This window comes from Platichthys flesus, chromosome 18 (genome assembly GCF_949316205.1).
Source record: "Platichthys flesus chromosome 18, fPlaFle2.1, whole genome shotgun sequence".
NCBI classification, from domain to species: domain Eukaryota; kingdom Metazoa; phylum Chordata; class Actinopteri; order Pleuronectiformes; family Pleuronectidae; genus Platichthys; species Platichthys flesus.
Genome location: NC_084962.1, coordinates 20,637,817 through 20,653,022, shown reverse-complemented (window position 1 = coordinate 20,653,022; position 15,206 = coordinate 20,637,817). Strand labels below are relative to the sequence as shown.

Here is a 15,206-nt window from a genome sequence, read left to right as displayed (position 1 = left end):
TCTCTGTGATTGGTGAAGGTTTGAATGGGGTCTGGATTCCTCCCAGTTAATATTCCTGTAGATAAATGGATTTAGTCATGTTTACCTCTCTGCTTCTGTCTAGCACATGTTCAAACGTGCAGCCCTCATGATTTGGAATCAACAAATCTGATAATTTCTTCTGACTTTGTAAATCCAAGTAAATCCAGGAAAACAAATCTAACACAGAAAAGATTTCTCCTCAGAACAGAAACCTCAACACGACACTCGACTCCAGATACTCAGCACATTACTGGAACTTTATGATCTGTTAGGATCGAAACCTTGATGCTGCTCTGGTGTTTGAGTCGTTGTCTCTGTTTTGAGCCAGAAACCCTCGTCCACACATCGACTCCTGTCAGAACAGATTGTTTCTGTCCCACGACTAACAGCAAGCAGCTGCTGCTCGTAGTCTTTTCACAGACACTTCAACTTTCTGTTATTATTATTATTGTTGTCCCTGAGAACCTGCTTTGACCTGATGACTCACTTCCTGTCCTCCCAGTGCCGCTGCCAGCAGCACAGAACATGATTGTTTACGACGAGGCCGTCACCACCATGAGGGTGAGATGGGAGCCGGCGGCCGGAGCCTCGGGCTACATGCTGCTCTACAAGTCCACCAACGCCTCCGAGCCCCAGCTGGAGAAAGAGGTAGAGTGGTGCTGCGGAGCGACGTCACGGGTTCGATTCCCTTTCTGAAGCGTGACATCAACGGAACTGTTAGAACTTGTGACTGAGAGGTTCAGCCAATCAGATCAACGACCAGTTTGAAGATTAGATTTGTTCTTAGAGATAAATTATGAGATGCAAATGAAAAGCTGTGTATCTAACATGAAGAATAACATTTCCATGGTTCACCTTGTGCTGAGCAGATTCATGTTAACTTCAACACTTCAGACACAATCGCTCTGAAACACACACTCTGAGTCCTGGAACTCAAAAATTAATTTGTGCGCTCAGCATTTCCACCTTGACTGTAGAGAGCGGGATCCGGCCGTCTCACTGCTTCCAGATGTTGATACCACGAGCGCCTGGCCGAGCAGGAAGTGGACTCCGGCTCCGGCCCACAGAAAGCCGAGCGCTCAGAGTAATGGGAAGGGTCAGCTCATGGTGTGAAGTCACCGGGTGATATGAGCAGATGCTTTATGGACTTCTGTGCTGTTAAACCTACATGTGAGGAAGCGTGAATCAGAACCAGAGGGTTTATCAACACTCATCACATCAATCATGAATCAAGTGATTTTGGCACATTTTGATTTATCGGGGGGGCAGCTGAGGCTGAGGGGGTAGAGCGGTGGTCCAGTCTTCTACATGCAGGAGTGTCCTTGGGAAGATACTGAACCTCAAACTGTATGAATGTGTCTGTGAGTTATTATTATGATTCTGTTACACATTGTCCATCCCTCCTCTCCTCCACCTCTCTCCTCCCCCTCTCTCCTCCACCTCTCTCCTCCACCTCTCTCCTCCCCCTCTCTCCTCCACCTCTCTCCTCCATCTCTCTCCTCCCCCTCTCTCCTCCACCTCTCTCCTCCACCTCTCTCCTCCACCTCTCTCCTCCACCTCTCTCCTCCCCCTCTCTCCTCCACCTCTCTCCTCCCCCTCTCTCCTCCCCCTCTCTCCTCCACCTCTCTCCTCCACCTCTCTCCTCCCCCTCTCTCCTCCACCTCTCTCCTCCCCCTCTCTCCTCCACCTCTCTCCTCCACCTCTCTCCTCCACCTCTCTCCTCCACCTCTCTCCTCCCCCTCTCTCCTCCACCTCTCTCCTCCACCTCTCTCCTCCCCCTCTCTCCTCCACCTCTCTCCTCCACCTCTCTCCTCCACCTCTCTCCTCCACCTCTCTCCTCCATCTCTCTCCTCCCCCTCTCTCCTCCACCTCTCTCCTCCACCTCTCTCCTCCCCCTCTCTCCTCCACCTCTCTCCTCCCCCTCTCTCCTCCACCTCTCTCCTCCACCTCTCTCCTCCCCCTCTCTCCTCCACCTCTCTCCTCCCCCTCTCTCCTCCACCTCTCTCCTCCCCCTCTCTCCTCCACCTCTCTCCTCCTGCAGGTGCGAGTGGCAGGTGGTGTGACGGACCTGCAGCTGGAGCAGCTCATCCCCAACACGGCCTACTCCATCAGGCTGCTGGCTCTGCACGGGGAGGCTGTCAGCCAGCCGCTGGACGGGGGGGGAGTCACCTGTACGTCACTCTGAACCCACTGACTGAATACAGTGATGAGCTCAGGCGGTTGAAGTTCTAACGGATCTCCTCCTGACCCTGTCCCCCCTCAGTGCCCGTGCCTCCTGCTGGAGTCCTGAGCATCAGTGACGTGACCCACAGCACCATGAGGCTCCGCTGGGACGCTGCTCCTGGAGCCGTGCGCAGATACCTGATCACCTACAAGCCCGAAGAAGGAGATCTGAAGGAGGTGAGAGGAGGTTTAACTGGGTTTAATCCCAGACATGAACTCATTGTGTGGGTGCTTTATTGAGATAGGTTCACACATTAAACTGGAGCTGCTCTGACAGGGCGCTCTGCTGCTTTACAACCAGTGACGTCCATTTAAAACATTTATCTCTCAGGCTCAATGTGGTCATTATGCAGTCACTGCTTTTAAAGGAGTCAGTTTTCTTAATAAGACCTTAAGAGCATCTTTGGCTTCAGTTTTATGTTCAGAGCAGCGATGAACGGCTGTGACCTTCTCCCCTGGCAGGCGTCAGGTCTTCTCCCCCCCTCTTAAAGAAACACTGAGAGTTTAAAACGTCTGTGAGGTCATTCAGAGGCGGGTGGAGTCTGACTCCGCTCTGATGTCCTCGTTCTGGGAAGGCATCGGGACCAAGTGGAGAATTACCGCTGGCTGATCTTCAGGAGAAAAGCTCCTTGCTGGCAGACGAGCGCTGGCTCGGCCCGGCTGGATCCTCGCGGCACCGAGCCTCCTCATAACTTCTAGCTTGTCAGCAGAGGACAAACAGTCTGAGACGAATCTGCAGCCGAAGGTGGCGTAGGTGGACGGCCGGCGAGACGCTGCCAGCGCCGTGATGGACGGCCGGCAGCAGCTCAGCTCCTCTTAAGGATTAATACTGAACACGTCTTATCTCCACAGAGGAGCTGGTTGGAGTCGTGCCTCCTGATGAGAGCAGAATGTCTTCTCTCCTCTGATAGCCCTTCTTCTCAGCTCCCCCCTCAAACCGAAACATTCTCCTGATCACACGTTTCAGAAGTTTTAACCCTCACTTGTTCCACTGCTCCTGCTGGACTTTGACTTGTTATAGAAATCCTCTGTGTGTGTTGATGAAGCTGAAAAGATTCAGACATGTAGACGTGTAGTTCTTGATTCTTAAATCTATCCCCTCCAGGCTGAGGTCAGCGGGGACGTCACCAACCTGGACCTGTCCAGCCTCATGTCCCAGACCGAGTACGACGTGGCCGTCACCCCGATCTACGACGAGGGCCCCGGGACCACGATGATCGGATCTGCCATCACAGGTCTGTTAGCTGTCCTGGCTCCTTAAGGGTGGACGAGCTCCCCATGGACATCTGGACAGCAGAGAGTTTACACATCTTCGTCTGCAAACTAAAAACACATCTCTTCCGACTATACCTTGAGTAAAATGTTAACAATAACAATCAAGTAGCACTTTAATGGCACTTACTTACAGCACTTTGTAGTTTAGCTTTTTTGAAGAAATTGCACTTTCTTGATTCTTGTTTTTCTGGGTTTGTTCCCTCATGATTAAATGCACTTCTTGTAAGTTGCTTTGGATAAAAGCGTTGGCTAAATGAAATGTGCCCTTGTGTGGTTTCATTAATGCTAAACTCAACACCTGCAGATAAACCAGAAGGACAAACGTACAAATTACAAACATAAATCCAAACACAATTCACATGGTGAGAACAGACACACACACGCACACACCTGCTGGTCAGTTACTCTCAGCTCCAGTGGATCTCCTTCACCTGACGTTGCCTCATCTCTCAAACCTCCTCGTCCACAGACGTGGTCCCGGCCCCCAAGAGCCTGGTCTTCTCCGAGGTGAGCCACACCTCGTTCAGGGCCTCCTGGGAGCACGGGGCCCCGGACGTGGCCCTCTACCGCATCGGCTGGAGCAAGAAGGGGGAGAACAACTACCAGTTTGTAAGTGGACACAAGGCAGCAGGAGCTTTTACGACTGTATTGAACATTTCACATGACACAGAGATTCTTTAGGTTGATTTCACGTTTTCCTCTTGGCTTGTTTAGATTATGCTCCTGTGAAGCTTCATGTCATGTAAGAGGATTATGGGTCATGGACATTATTCAAGTTGATAAAAGAAACAAGATACAAACGACCTTCATGGTTCAGCCTCAACTTGTCAACTAATCAGAGAAGATTAACCACTGCAGTTCTTTAATTAAGATGATTGTACAAAGTAATTTTTGGTTAATAATGCTCAGGTTGTATTTGATGTTCCTCCTGAGCAGATACTTTATCCAGATAAGCTGCTTCTCTTGAAATATGCAAATGAGTATAGTTTGGACAGCAGCGACGGTCGACCATCTGGTTTCATTTCATCCACTGGGAATCGAACCAGTGGAGATGTTGCCTCCAGCACAGTGGTGTTTCCTTCCTGTGATTAAAACTGGAGCCAGAACTCAAATATATTCAGTAGAAGTCTGAGTTCAGGTTGGGATCATTCAGAGGAACCTGCAGACACTGACTCTCAGAATGAAACCATCCACCTCCCTGCAGCCCTCCAGAATCTGAGGCCGAGGCCGGATTCAAGTTACGACTGTGAAACCGAAGAAGATGTTTGAACCTGAAATAAGACTCGTTCTCCAGGGCCATGATTCAAACTACTTCTTCTGACCAAAGCAAAACGATTTCAGGAATGATCCTCTGCGGTTTCACAGATGTCTTAAAACTGCCATGCCTCACAAAACCTACTTATCGTCTCCGCCAGGACTTAAGTACAAACATCCATCTTAGCTGAGGCAACAATAAGGCTCTCTTTGTTTTCCCTTCTGTGAAGCTCTGACCCACAGATGTTCTTGGATCTGATTCTCCTCGCTCCACACGACATACATTAAAACACAAACTCAATCCAGGCTTAGTTTATCACATTAATACTTCACAACAGAGACCAGCTCTTTAAAACATCAGATGCATCTTATCTTGATTCTCTGAACCATTCATCTGGATCAGACAGGAACAGAGAAAGTTCAGCTGAAGCACCTGAAGGAGCAGATTCACCCTCGCCCTCTGTCTGTCCCTGTGTGTCCAGGAGATCCTGAGCAGCGAGGAGACGTCCCACGTCCTGCCCAACCTGGACATCGACACCGAGTACGACGTCACGGTCACAGCCATCTACCCGGACGAGTCAGAGAGTGAAGACCTGATGGGAGGAGAACGCACACGTAAGTCATCCGACACACACCTCAGCCCGTCCCAGCTCCCGAACCCACAACCAGAGGATTCATCCCTCAGATGATTGTCTCATTCAAAGAACTGTCATAATAATAATGATGTTTTCTCTTTCTAGTGTTAAAGGCTCCAGTGGGTATGTGATAGGAGAAGGATGAGTTTCCTCGTCAATGTTCATGAGTGTGTGTGGATGGTCATGTGGACGATGACAGTGTTGACTGCATGTACGTGCACTTCAGGGCCTCACTGTGCGTTCACACCACAACCAGTGTGAGGGGGTGTACTGGAGCGTAATGAGAACCAGTCCATAATTAGACCGCTCAATGGAAAACATTGACTTCTGAAGTGAAGCTGAAGTGAAACAGGTTTTATTTCCTGGATTCAATTTGATTTGCATTGAAGTAAAAAATAAATGTTTCACTGCGACTTTACCGTAGCTTCTGTAGCTACTAGCTGGCTGGTATTAGCAGGATAGTACGATTAATTAATGTTAATTATTATGGATATCAAGTTTCAACCCACATCTCCGCCCGTGGGGCTGCAGCTGCCAATCAACCTGCGGATGAGGAGAAATGATAAGAATGAATTTCAGGTCCCTGTTTTATTCTGTGTGGGACAGGAACTAAGTGAATCATTAGGAGTCTGTTCCCGTCGTTACACTTTCATTTAAAAGCGTTACTCACATCAGAGGTTTGGTGGATTGTGGTGTGAACGTGGATCCAGAGTGAGCCGACATGTCGTCCTCCACAAACCTCCACGGCTGAGACTGATCATCACTGTGAAACATTGTGTGTCTGTTCCATCTTGCACCGTTTTGTCATCATAACATTTCCCTGTTGTCACGGTGCAGTTCATCCATTCATCGTCACGTCATCCTTCATCAGCGTTCACCTCAACCATCAACTTCATGTTGTTGCATGTTGTGTAGCGTGGTTCTGCTGCGGCTGGAGATCTCTGCACTTCTAATTCAAATTAAAGGAAAACTCCCCTCATTCAACTGATAGACTTTGTTCATAAGTTTTTATAGTTCTGCTTTAATTTGATAATTATAATATTCCAGATCTAAAAATGATCTCTTGTGTTATCAACCCTAATTCCTTTTTCTTTAACACCTTGTTTGTCCGATAATTAGTCAAATATGTTCAGTATTTACTGAAATGAAGTCAAATGATTTGAATTAGAAGTTCTTGAACTGCAGTCCTGCTCTGAACAGCTTCATTGATCCAATCATCTCCCATGCTTCACCCTAACCATCATCCTTCCAGCTCCATGACCCGTTGAGCCTGTGGGAGCATCATCCTCCTCTTCCTCCTCCTCCTCATCATCTTCTTCTTCCTCACTGGTGATCTTTGACTGTGTGTCTCACTGCACGTCTCTCTGTGCTGCCAGTGCCTCCAGAGCCTCCTCGGAACCTGAGGGTTCTAAACGCCACCGTCTCCTCGCTGGCGGTGAAGTGGGAACACGCCCCCGGCAACGTGCAGAACTACGTGATCAGCTACAGACCCAGCGCTGGAGGCGAGACCCTCTCCGTGAGTCCACTTACACTTTGAAATATAACAGCACATGACATTCTCAGTTTAAATGTCAAAAGAAAATCAGCAATTCATTAAAATACCACAGATGACTTTTTAGTTTGTTTGCATCTACATCAGAAGACGCAGGGTGAGTGTGTTTCTAAATGAGCCAGGAAGGAATCCCTGCAGAATCAAAGGAGACAGCGAAGGAGATAGAATCATTTAATAAAGAATGAATTACATTAAACAAAGAAGAGAAAGTTATAGTTCTGTTGTAGAAATTGATAAATAAAAGGGTAAATTACAGCTAAGGTAAAACTATCAATCTGAAAATGGTGCAGATGTGTGTTTGGGTCAGAAGGTATATTTCAGAACTGTGCATTCCTCATCTGAGACCTCAGCAGGATTTATTTTCTGTCCGCTGAGTCTCCCGGAAAATAAAACTGCTTTGTATTTATTTAACCCGATGGGACATTTTTCCTCGAATGTGTTTTTCAGCTGTTAAACTAAATACGATAAATGTGCCTCCAGAGGCCGAATCAGCAGAAATACTTGTTCTGAGAGACACACAGAGAAGAAGTTGGCTCTTCCTCTCACTGCGTCACAGACACTGAACAATAGAGTTCTGACTTCTGATCTCTGAAATGTGGATTCAAGCTTTTACACCCAAACTGGCTCCAGGTCAGGGATTGTTGTGTAAAGTTGGATTCACCACATGGCTGTGGAAGTAACGAGAGGATCAGTGCAGCTGAATTCCTCATCAGGGTGTATCTTCCTTACACGTTCCTACAAACACAGGTTCTGTTCTGCTGTGGTCGGGCGCGGCGTTTCCCAGCGGCGCTGCTTCCTGACCAGTGGACATCTCGAGTCCGGGTCCAGTCTGTCAGAGTTCTCACCCAGAGCAGAAACAGAATTCACCATCAGGGGGTTGATGGGAAGCTTTCTCTCTCTCCTCAGAGACATGTTCAAGGGAATCCCCTGAGGAGACATTTGTCTTTTTATCACATCTCTACTTTAAAACGAGGCGTCTCACAACAAGGATGAATTGAATCTGTGGATCTTTCATCCCACAGGTCGTTAGCAGCTGTGGGAGAACAGCGAGTCCTTCACTTTAAATGCACTTGAGCACGATGACCTCACAGCAATGATCGTTAAGGGAGTTTGAGGATTGATAATTAGCTTCATAGATGGATAATGGTGGATATAGACGTTAGATGGGCTGTGAATGTAATGAGTCTGCCCGGGGGGGTGACGTCTCAGCTGTTTCATAGACTTCTGTGTTAATAAAACTGAGTCTCAACAAAAACAATCAATAGATGGACACAAAAAACAAAGTGAATCCTGATAAAACCAGTTGTGTTTAGAGTCTGAGTTGATTTTCTGTGAGAGCCTTTGTCTGGAGACGTCCTGAAGGAGCTCAGCTCTCTGTCAGAGAAACTTCTCGTCTTCTGAGCAGCTCCTTCTTCTTGGCGTTGGGTTTATCACGGCGTCCCCATCTCCTGCTTCTGGCCGCCAGCTCTCATTCCTGCAGCATGACTCAGCAAGTGATTAGCAGCGACCTGAGAGGAGTTTCCAGCTGGACACATTTCACTGTGTCGGAGATGTTATGACAGTGTTCCCACAAACACAGTGTCACGGTCTGATCCTGAGTCACACGAGTGCACGTCAGGAGCCAGAGCAGCTGGTGTCACCTCTGTTGTTCTTAGCTTCAGTCACGGCTCTGGAGAACGGGGAGAAGGTGTCATGAACGATCTGGGAAAAGGAATAAAAGTTGTTTAGTCATCTGGGGATGTTTTCTATTTGTCGGATTATGGTGTTTGTCTCCTGATACGTCTCGTTCCTCCGAGCCTCAGATCCTCTGTTTCCAGATGACAAACACGTGAATGAGCCTCACTGCTGCTCTGCTGACGTGTTCCATCACCAGCATGAACCAGCACTCCCCACCCCCCCCCCCCCCCCCCCCCCGCCCCCAGGAGCAACAACCCACTAATTAATTAATCCACCACTGAACGCAGTCCCCAACAAACCCACTCTGTGCTGGAGTTCTCTGTTTCAACACTTTCCAGTCATCTCAGGACCGGCTGAGGAAATCAAACGCTGGCTGAAATAATCCGACCACTTGTTATGAGCTGCTGCTACTGATGAAGTGACACGGCTCCTGTGATGAATGCTGTGTTATGATTCGAGGATTCCAAACAGAACATCACGAGCTGGATCCCCACAGGAGCCGCTGGTGGGCTGAGAGCGGGTTTCACAGCTGCTGGGAACAAACACACACATTCTGACATGTTCCCTCACAACAAAAACAACAGGATTCCAGACATGCTGAAGTAAACGTGGAGCGATGCTCTGTTATTTATCTCTTAGCTACCAGGGAAACTGTTTATGCCTTTTCACAAACGTGTTTATACTGTGGTACCGCTCCGTGATATACGGCACAGTTTGTTTGCTCAAGAGTTCTCCGGCGCCCTCTTGAATTCCTCTGGCACAGAAATACTTCACCCATGTTTCAATAATAGTTTGAGGAGATTGTCCTCGGAAAGAGCAGAAGAATCTTAAAAGCTCAATTTGAGCCTTTTTAAAGGGATAAAAGCATTTGATTAATAATTACTGATATTTAATATTTAACTTACTAATAACTGCTGAGCTGTTTCCTGTCCACAGACGCAGGTCGGAGGGAAGAAGACCAGCGTGGTCCTGCAGAAGCTCCAGCCCGACACTCCTTACTCCATCTCTGTGGCGGCGCTCTATCCCACCGGCGTCAGCAGAGACCTCTCCGGAGACGGACGCACCAGTAAGAGTCTGACCAGACAGGAAGTCTCAAACACTCAGAGCAGGAGGGGGCGGGGAAGTAATCTATTACTGTCTATCTGGGCAGATAGAGAGGATAAATCAGCAGAGAAAGATCTTAGAGGAAAGATAGAAAGATGGATACTTTATTAATCCTGTGGGAAATTTAGATATATGCCTATATACATTGAACCTATACTAGTAAAAACTTCAGTTTACAAATAAGACACATGTCAAGTACAGGAAGTGTCAAAGTGCAGGAGCTGACTCCAGAGTGTGTGTCTCCTCAGAGCCTCTGGGCGGAGTGAGGAGCCTGCAGGTGCTGAACCCGACCATGACCACCCTGAACGTGCGCTGGGAGGCGGCCGAGGGCCGAGTGAAGGAATACAAGGTGCTCTACGTGCCTGCAGCCGGAGGAGCTGAGAGCACGGTACGACCGGTGGGACAACCAGCTGCTTCCCCACAGCTCGCTCAGAGCAGAGTCGACCCTGGAGCTGGAACACTCCACGGGTTCCTGCAGAGTCGACTCAGTTTATCAGAGAAACACTGAGACGCAGATTAAATCTGTAAACTCTGTTGCCAGTCCAACACAAACACAGAGGATTATAGGATGTGTTGATTCTCCTGTGAGTTCATTAATCACTGTGAGATGGAAACTGTCTAAACCTCACAGCATCTTTTGATCTGGTTGACCCAGGAGACGGTGTCGGCCGGGACCACCACCACCACGCTGCGAGGCCTGCAGCCCGACACCCTCTACTCCGTGGCCCTGGTGCCGGTGTACGCCGAGGGCGACGGGAGGACCATGTCGGAAAATGGAAAGACAAGTAAGACTGAACACTGAATACAGCTCAGTTAGAGAGTGTGTTCTGTTGTGATTGAACTGAGGAAAATGTGTAAATCCTAAAAGATATAATAACTTGAACAAATATAAGTTTATTTAACGTTGCTGAGCTCCATCGTCTCAACTATCATCAGATATTTAAGAAAAGAAAAGAATGATAATTCAGCCTGTGTTCGACTCTGCTCTGTGGTCCAGGGGCACTGGGAGGTGTGAAGAACCTGAAGGTCACCAAACCCACCATGACCTCTCTGACCGTGGACTGGGACCCTGCAGATGGCGCTGTTCGCCTCTACAAGGTCTTCTTCGTGCCGGCCGCCGGCGGCAAGGAGGAGATGGTGAGAGTCTTCGCTTGTCTCACGTCTCAAACACGGATTCATCTGCAGGTCAGGAAACAACGTCTCAATTTGTTTTGATGTGTTTGTGAACAGGAGCAGGTTCCCACCGGCACCACCTCCATCATCCTCAGGAACCTGATGCCCGACACGCCCTACACCGTGTCGGTGCTGCCGGTCTATCCGGCCAGGGAGGGAAAGCGCCAGTCAGAGAACGGAAAGACACGTGAGTCAGAACCTGAACTTTGAATCTCAAACACCTTTCAAGAGGCTTTGAGTGGGGTCATGGGACTTCAGCGGTTTGTATTAACCGCTTCTTAAAATGGTCTCGGTATTCCCAGTGCCTTTGGGCGGAGTGGGCAACATGAGGGTGACCAATCCAACCATCACCACGCTGACGGTGACCTGGAACCCTGCTGACGGAAACGTTCAGGGCTACAAAGTGATCTACACTCCCACAGACGGGGGAATGGTGATCACGGTAAGATTCTTCATCCACGAGATTAAAAACCACTGGAGTGACCCACGCCAGTCCAGTGATGTGACTTGAGACCAGTTCAGAGCTCAGTCAAGAGAAGTTAACTTGAGCTGAGTAGAGTTGAATCAAGTAACTTGACTTGAGTCAGTTTAACTTAAAAACTAACTAAAACTAAACTAACTAAAATAACTAACTTAAATTAAGTTGAATCAACTTAAGTTGAATCAAGTTCTCAAATCAGATTAGCATCAGGTGAACTCAAATTAAGTAAATTAACTCAAATTGAGTCAGATTCAGATTACAGGTTAATGTAACTTGACTCAGATTCAGATTACAGGTTAATGTAACTTGACTCAGATTCAGATTACAGGTTAATGTAACTTGAGTCAGATTCAGATTACAGGTTCCGATGAGTTTGGACGTCACAAGTTAACTCGAGCTGAATAGAATCAAATTATCTTAGCGATAAATTTGAGTCGGGTCAAGTTAATTTGAATTAAGATAAGATGAATTAAGTCATGTTAACTTAATTAAAACAGTCTTTCAATTTGAGTCGTGTTAACTTGGATTAAATCTACATTAGTCAACTGGAGATGAGCTGAGTCACTTTGATTTGACTTGAGTTAACTGATTCTGAGACAGTTAGAAAATAAAGACAAATTGTGTGTTGTTTTGACAGTTGTCGTGTTTCCTGGTATGTTTCCAGCTCGTTGTGTTGTTAACACACTTTATCTACATTTACAAACTTATTTTCTGGAGGAACCAAAGTATAAACTATAAAACTCAGACTTAGACAAAATAAGTTGAGCAGTGAGCGTCTGTCAGACGGTTCCTCAGGATCAGTTCATACAAACAGGTTCAGTCTGTGTTTGAGTTGTGGGACGGATCAAAGCCCTCAGAGGGATTTAGTCCTGTCGTCCTCTGTGACATGTTAATTCCGTCCAGCAGTTTCCTCACAATAGAAGCTAAATCCTCTCTGGCAGCGCGGCTCAGCGTGCACGTGTCGTAGAACATGTTAATCCTGCTCAGCACACGCCTGCCGTCCACACGCCTCAGAACGTAAAGAGCCGTGACACAACAGATCCGTTCGAAGCCTCATTCGTCTCCGTCCATGACGTCCTGCTGTCTGGAGGACGCTCTGCACCTGCAGCAGAGGAATTCAAAAGCTCCTCAATGATTGAGAGTTCCACAGTAAACATGACTCATCGTGGAGTCTCCTCAGTCTAATGTGACTTAGTGAGTTCCTGCAGTTTACACAGAAACAATAGAGCCCATGTAAGAATCATAGGTCTCAGTCTCATCAGGATCAAAGAGACTCTTTCCTTATAATAACAAATAAAGATATATGTTCCAGTCATTTTAATCTTTTCTGTATTTTCTCAGTTAAGTTTAATATGAAGCTTTTCACTGGTTTCAGTGGGAAAAAGAGAATTAGAGCTTTAAAAACACTTGAATGAAACTCAAAGTCGTCTGGACAATCTGCTGCAGGCTGAGTCCTAGTGTTTGTGAAGCCCAGCTGTTGAGCCTGAACCTGCTGGAGGTCAGAGGTCACGGCTCCGGGGTCTGGTAGGAATTCAGCCTCGGTGCAGCTCGGCAAAGCGTCAGACTGTTCACTGCCTGTTTCCTCCCAGGAGCAAGTGTCGGAGAGCACCACCTCCACCGTCCTGGAGAAGCTCCTGCCCGACTCCTCCTACACCGTCACCGTGGTGCCCGTCTACGCCGAGGGGGACGGACCCGTCCTGTCCGACATCGGGAAGACAAGTGAGTGAGACTGTCCCCTAACACCTGAAGCTCAGAGAATCACCTCCTGTCTGAGGGAGAGGCACATAGTGAAGCTCTGGAGAGAGAAGTGGGAACTGGTTCAATTCAACCTTCAAACCCACAGCTCGCTGTCTCCTGACCTCGTTTCCTCCTTCGTCTTGTTTTCATCTTTTTACAGTGACTCTTCCTCTGAAGTCGAACTTTAATAGTTTAATTAGATTAATGCAGTTGTTTTGAGTCTGTGTCGCTGTCTGTTGTTGATGAATGATATCTGGTTGTGTTGAAAGCCGTCCAGCCACACAAGAGGCTTTGGAAGAAAAGTATGAGTTGTTAAACTTTGGAGTTTAAAGTTTGGCCAGATATATAGTTTCACTTTGGAGTTGTAATTGTACTGAAAGTTTGTCCATAAGTTGAATTTCAAGTGGTTTATTAAAAACATCTTAAGATTAAGTCCACAGCACATTAACTCTGAGCTCCTCCTGGTGTCTCAGAGCCGCTGGGTTCAGTGAGGAACCTGCAGGTGACCGATCCCACCACCAGCTCGCTGAACGTCCGCTGGGAGCCGGCCGAGGGCAACGTGAGGGAATACATCGTGACCTGGGTGCCGACGGCCGGAGGGGATCAGGAAGTGGTAAGACAGCAATAACAATAACACACTATTTATTGTGTCTTTTGTTGGATTCCAAACTTGTTTTTCAGAAGTGGAACCAGTAAAAACAGTCAAATGACAGTAAATTCTTTCTATTTCCACTGAGTTGAACTTTAGTGAAAACCAAGAGAAACTGAGCGGCTGGAATCCGTCGGTTCCAGATGTTGGACTCTCACCAGAGGCTGAGAACTTCCTCTACGCCACATTAGCGTCTCGGCTGCTCACGACTGGAACGAGATATGTTTGTTTTAATTCAAACCGCTTTAGCTACAATCACGTAAAAAACAACGTTCAGTGGCGGCTAGAATTCTACATCACTCACATTTTTCTCTAGAATTTTCCGATTCAAATCCTCTTTCTGTTTTTGTATTTCTCTCCTGTGAAATAACGTGGAAGCAGATTGATCTCATCTCTGGTCTTTTCTCATCACTCGTGGAGAAATGGCAGCAACATTAGACCATTACTCTCGTGTCCAAGGCAGTTTCATGCAGGATCTCTCTTTTCTTCTTCTCCTATGTCAGAATATGGAGTTATTAAAAGATGAAAGCATCTGGATCATGTTGTTTCCATTAAAATCGACAGCCAACTGAAAGCGTTCTACTGGGATGTGGGAGAGTTTGACTCGTCTCCAGGACTTTTTGATCTGTTTTCTGTAGAAACTGTGACTATATCTTGAACGGGTCCTTTTCATTACCTACCAGATTGTGTCACTTGGTTGAAGACATGTCCTGAAATGAGATAATTTGATTTGGAAACAATAGAAATAGCCGCCTGGCAGATTTCAGGACTTAATATTAGATCAAGTGGACAAAGAATAAATGTAGGAAGACTTTCTCTCCTTCCTGCCAGTTTGTGCTGGAAGGGTCAGATTGTCCCTGGACAGTTCTTTAAAGTCTCCGAGCTTCTGCCACCGCTGAGTTTCACAAAGACAGATCCCGACTGAAGCTGCGTCCAAGAAACCGGATCTCAGGAGACCTTCAGCTGTGACATCGTTCAGTCGTCCTGCACAGAATCCTCCTGCGTCTGCCAAACCCTCATTTCCTGGATATGGAGTTTCTAACCGTTCTCCAAATCCTCCTTTCTCTTCTCCCCCCCACCAGGACCAGGTCTCTGGAACCACCGCCTCCACCGTCCTGAAGAGCCTGGAGCCCAACACCGAGTACACCGTCACGCTGGTGCCCGTCTACCACGAGATGGAGGGCAAGCCGCTGTCTGAGAACGGGAAGACCAGTGAGTGGTTCTGATTGATGGACTTGACCCCAGCTATATGTCTTCATAAAGTAACTTTAGATCTGATAACACACGAAGAAGAGTGACTGATGGATTGAAGGAGCAGAATAACTAAACCAGTTTAAATCATAACATAGTGAGGCGTTTATTTTTGTCCTCTTATGAAAGGGTTTAGAAATATAACTTCATCATGTTTCACTTTCCAGGATGTAA

The 15,206-nt window shown here is 47.3% G+C and overlaps 1 protein-coding gene across 5 annotated transcripts in view; it reads left to right on the top strand.

Annotated features, from left to right (window-relative positions):
- Window positions 1–15,206, top strand: part of col12a1b (collagen, type XII, alpha 1b) — a 77,906-nt gene that overhangs the window by 30,477 nt on the left and 32,223 nt on the right. For 3 of the 5 annotated variants that reach the window (XM_062410941.1, XM_062410944.1, XM_062410943.1), the window contains 17 exons: window positions 524–669; window positions 2,063–2,192; window positions 2,285–2,421; window positions 3,350–3,479; window positions 3,989–4,128; window positions 5,256–5,388; window positions 5,514–5,531; window positions 6,785–6,924; window positions 9,574–9,703; window positions 9,990–10,129; window positions 10,397–10,526; window positions 10,739–10,878; window positions 10,972–11,101; window positions 11,217–11,356; window positions 12,985–13,114; window positions 13,606–13,745; window positions 14,864–14,993. In XM_062410941.1, the coding sequence (XP_062266925.1) occupies window positions 524–669; window positions 2,063–2,192; window positions 2,285–2,421; window positions 3,350–3,479; window positions 3,989–4,128; window positions 5,256–5,388; window positions 5,514–5,531; window positions 6,785–6,924; window positions 9,574–9,703; window positions 9,990–10,129; window positions 10,397–10,526; window positions 10,739–10,878; window positions 10,972–11,101; window positions 11,217–11,356; window positions 12,985–13,114; window positions 13,606–13,745; window positions 14,864–14,993 (2,184 nt within the window). The remainder of the gene's footprint in view (window positions 1–523; window positions 670–2,062; window positions 2,193–2,284; window positions 2,422–3,349; window positions 3,480–3,988; window positions 4,129–5,255; window positions 5,389–5,513; window positions 5,532–6,784; window positions 6,925–9,573; window positions 9,704–9,989; window positions 10,130–10,396; window positions 10,527–10,738; window positions 10,879–10,971; window positions 11,102–11,216; window positions 11,357–12,984; window positions 13,115–13,605; window positions 13,746–14,863; window positions 14,994–15,206) is intronic. The other 2 variants (XM_062410942.1, XM_062410945.1) reach the window with 1 other exon arrangement.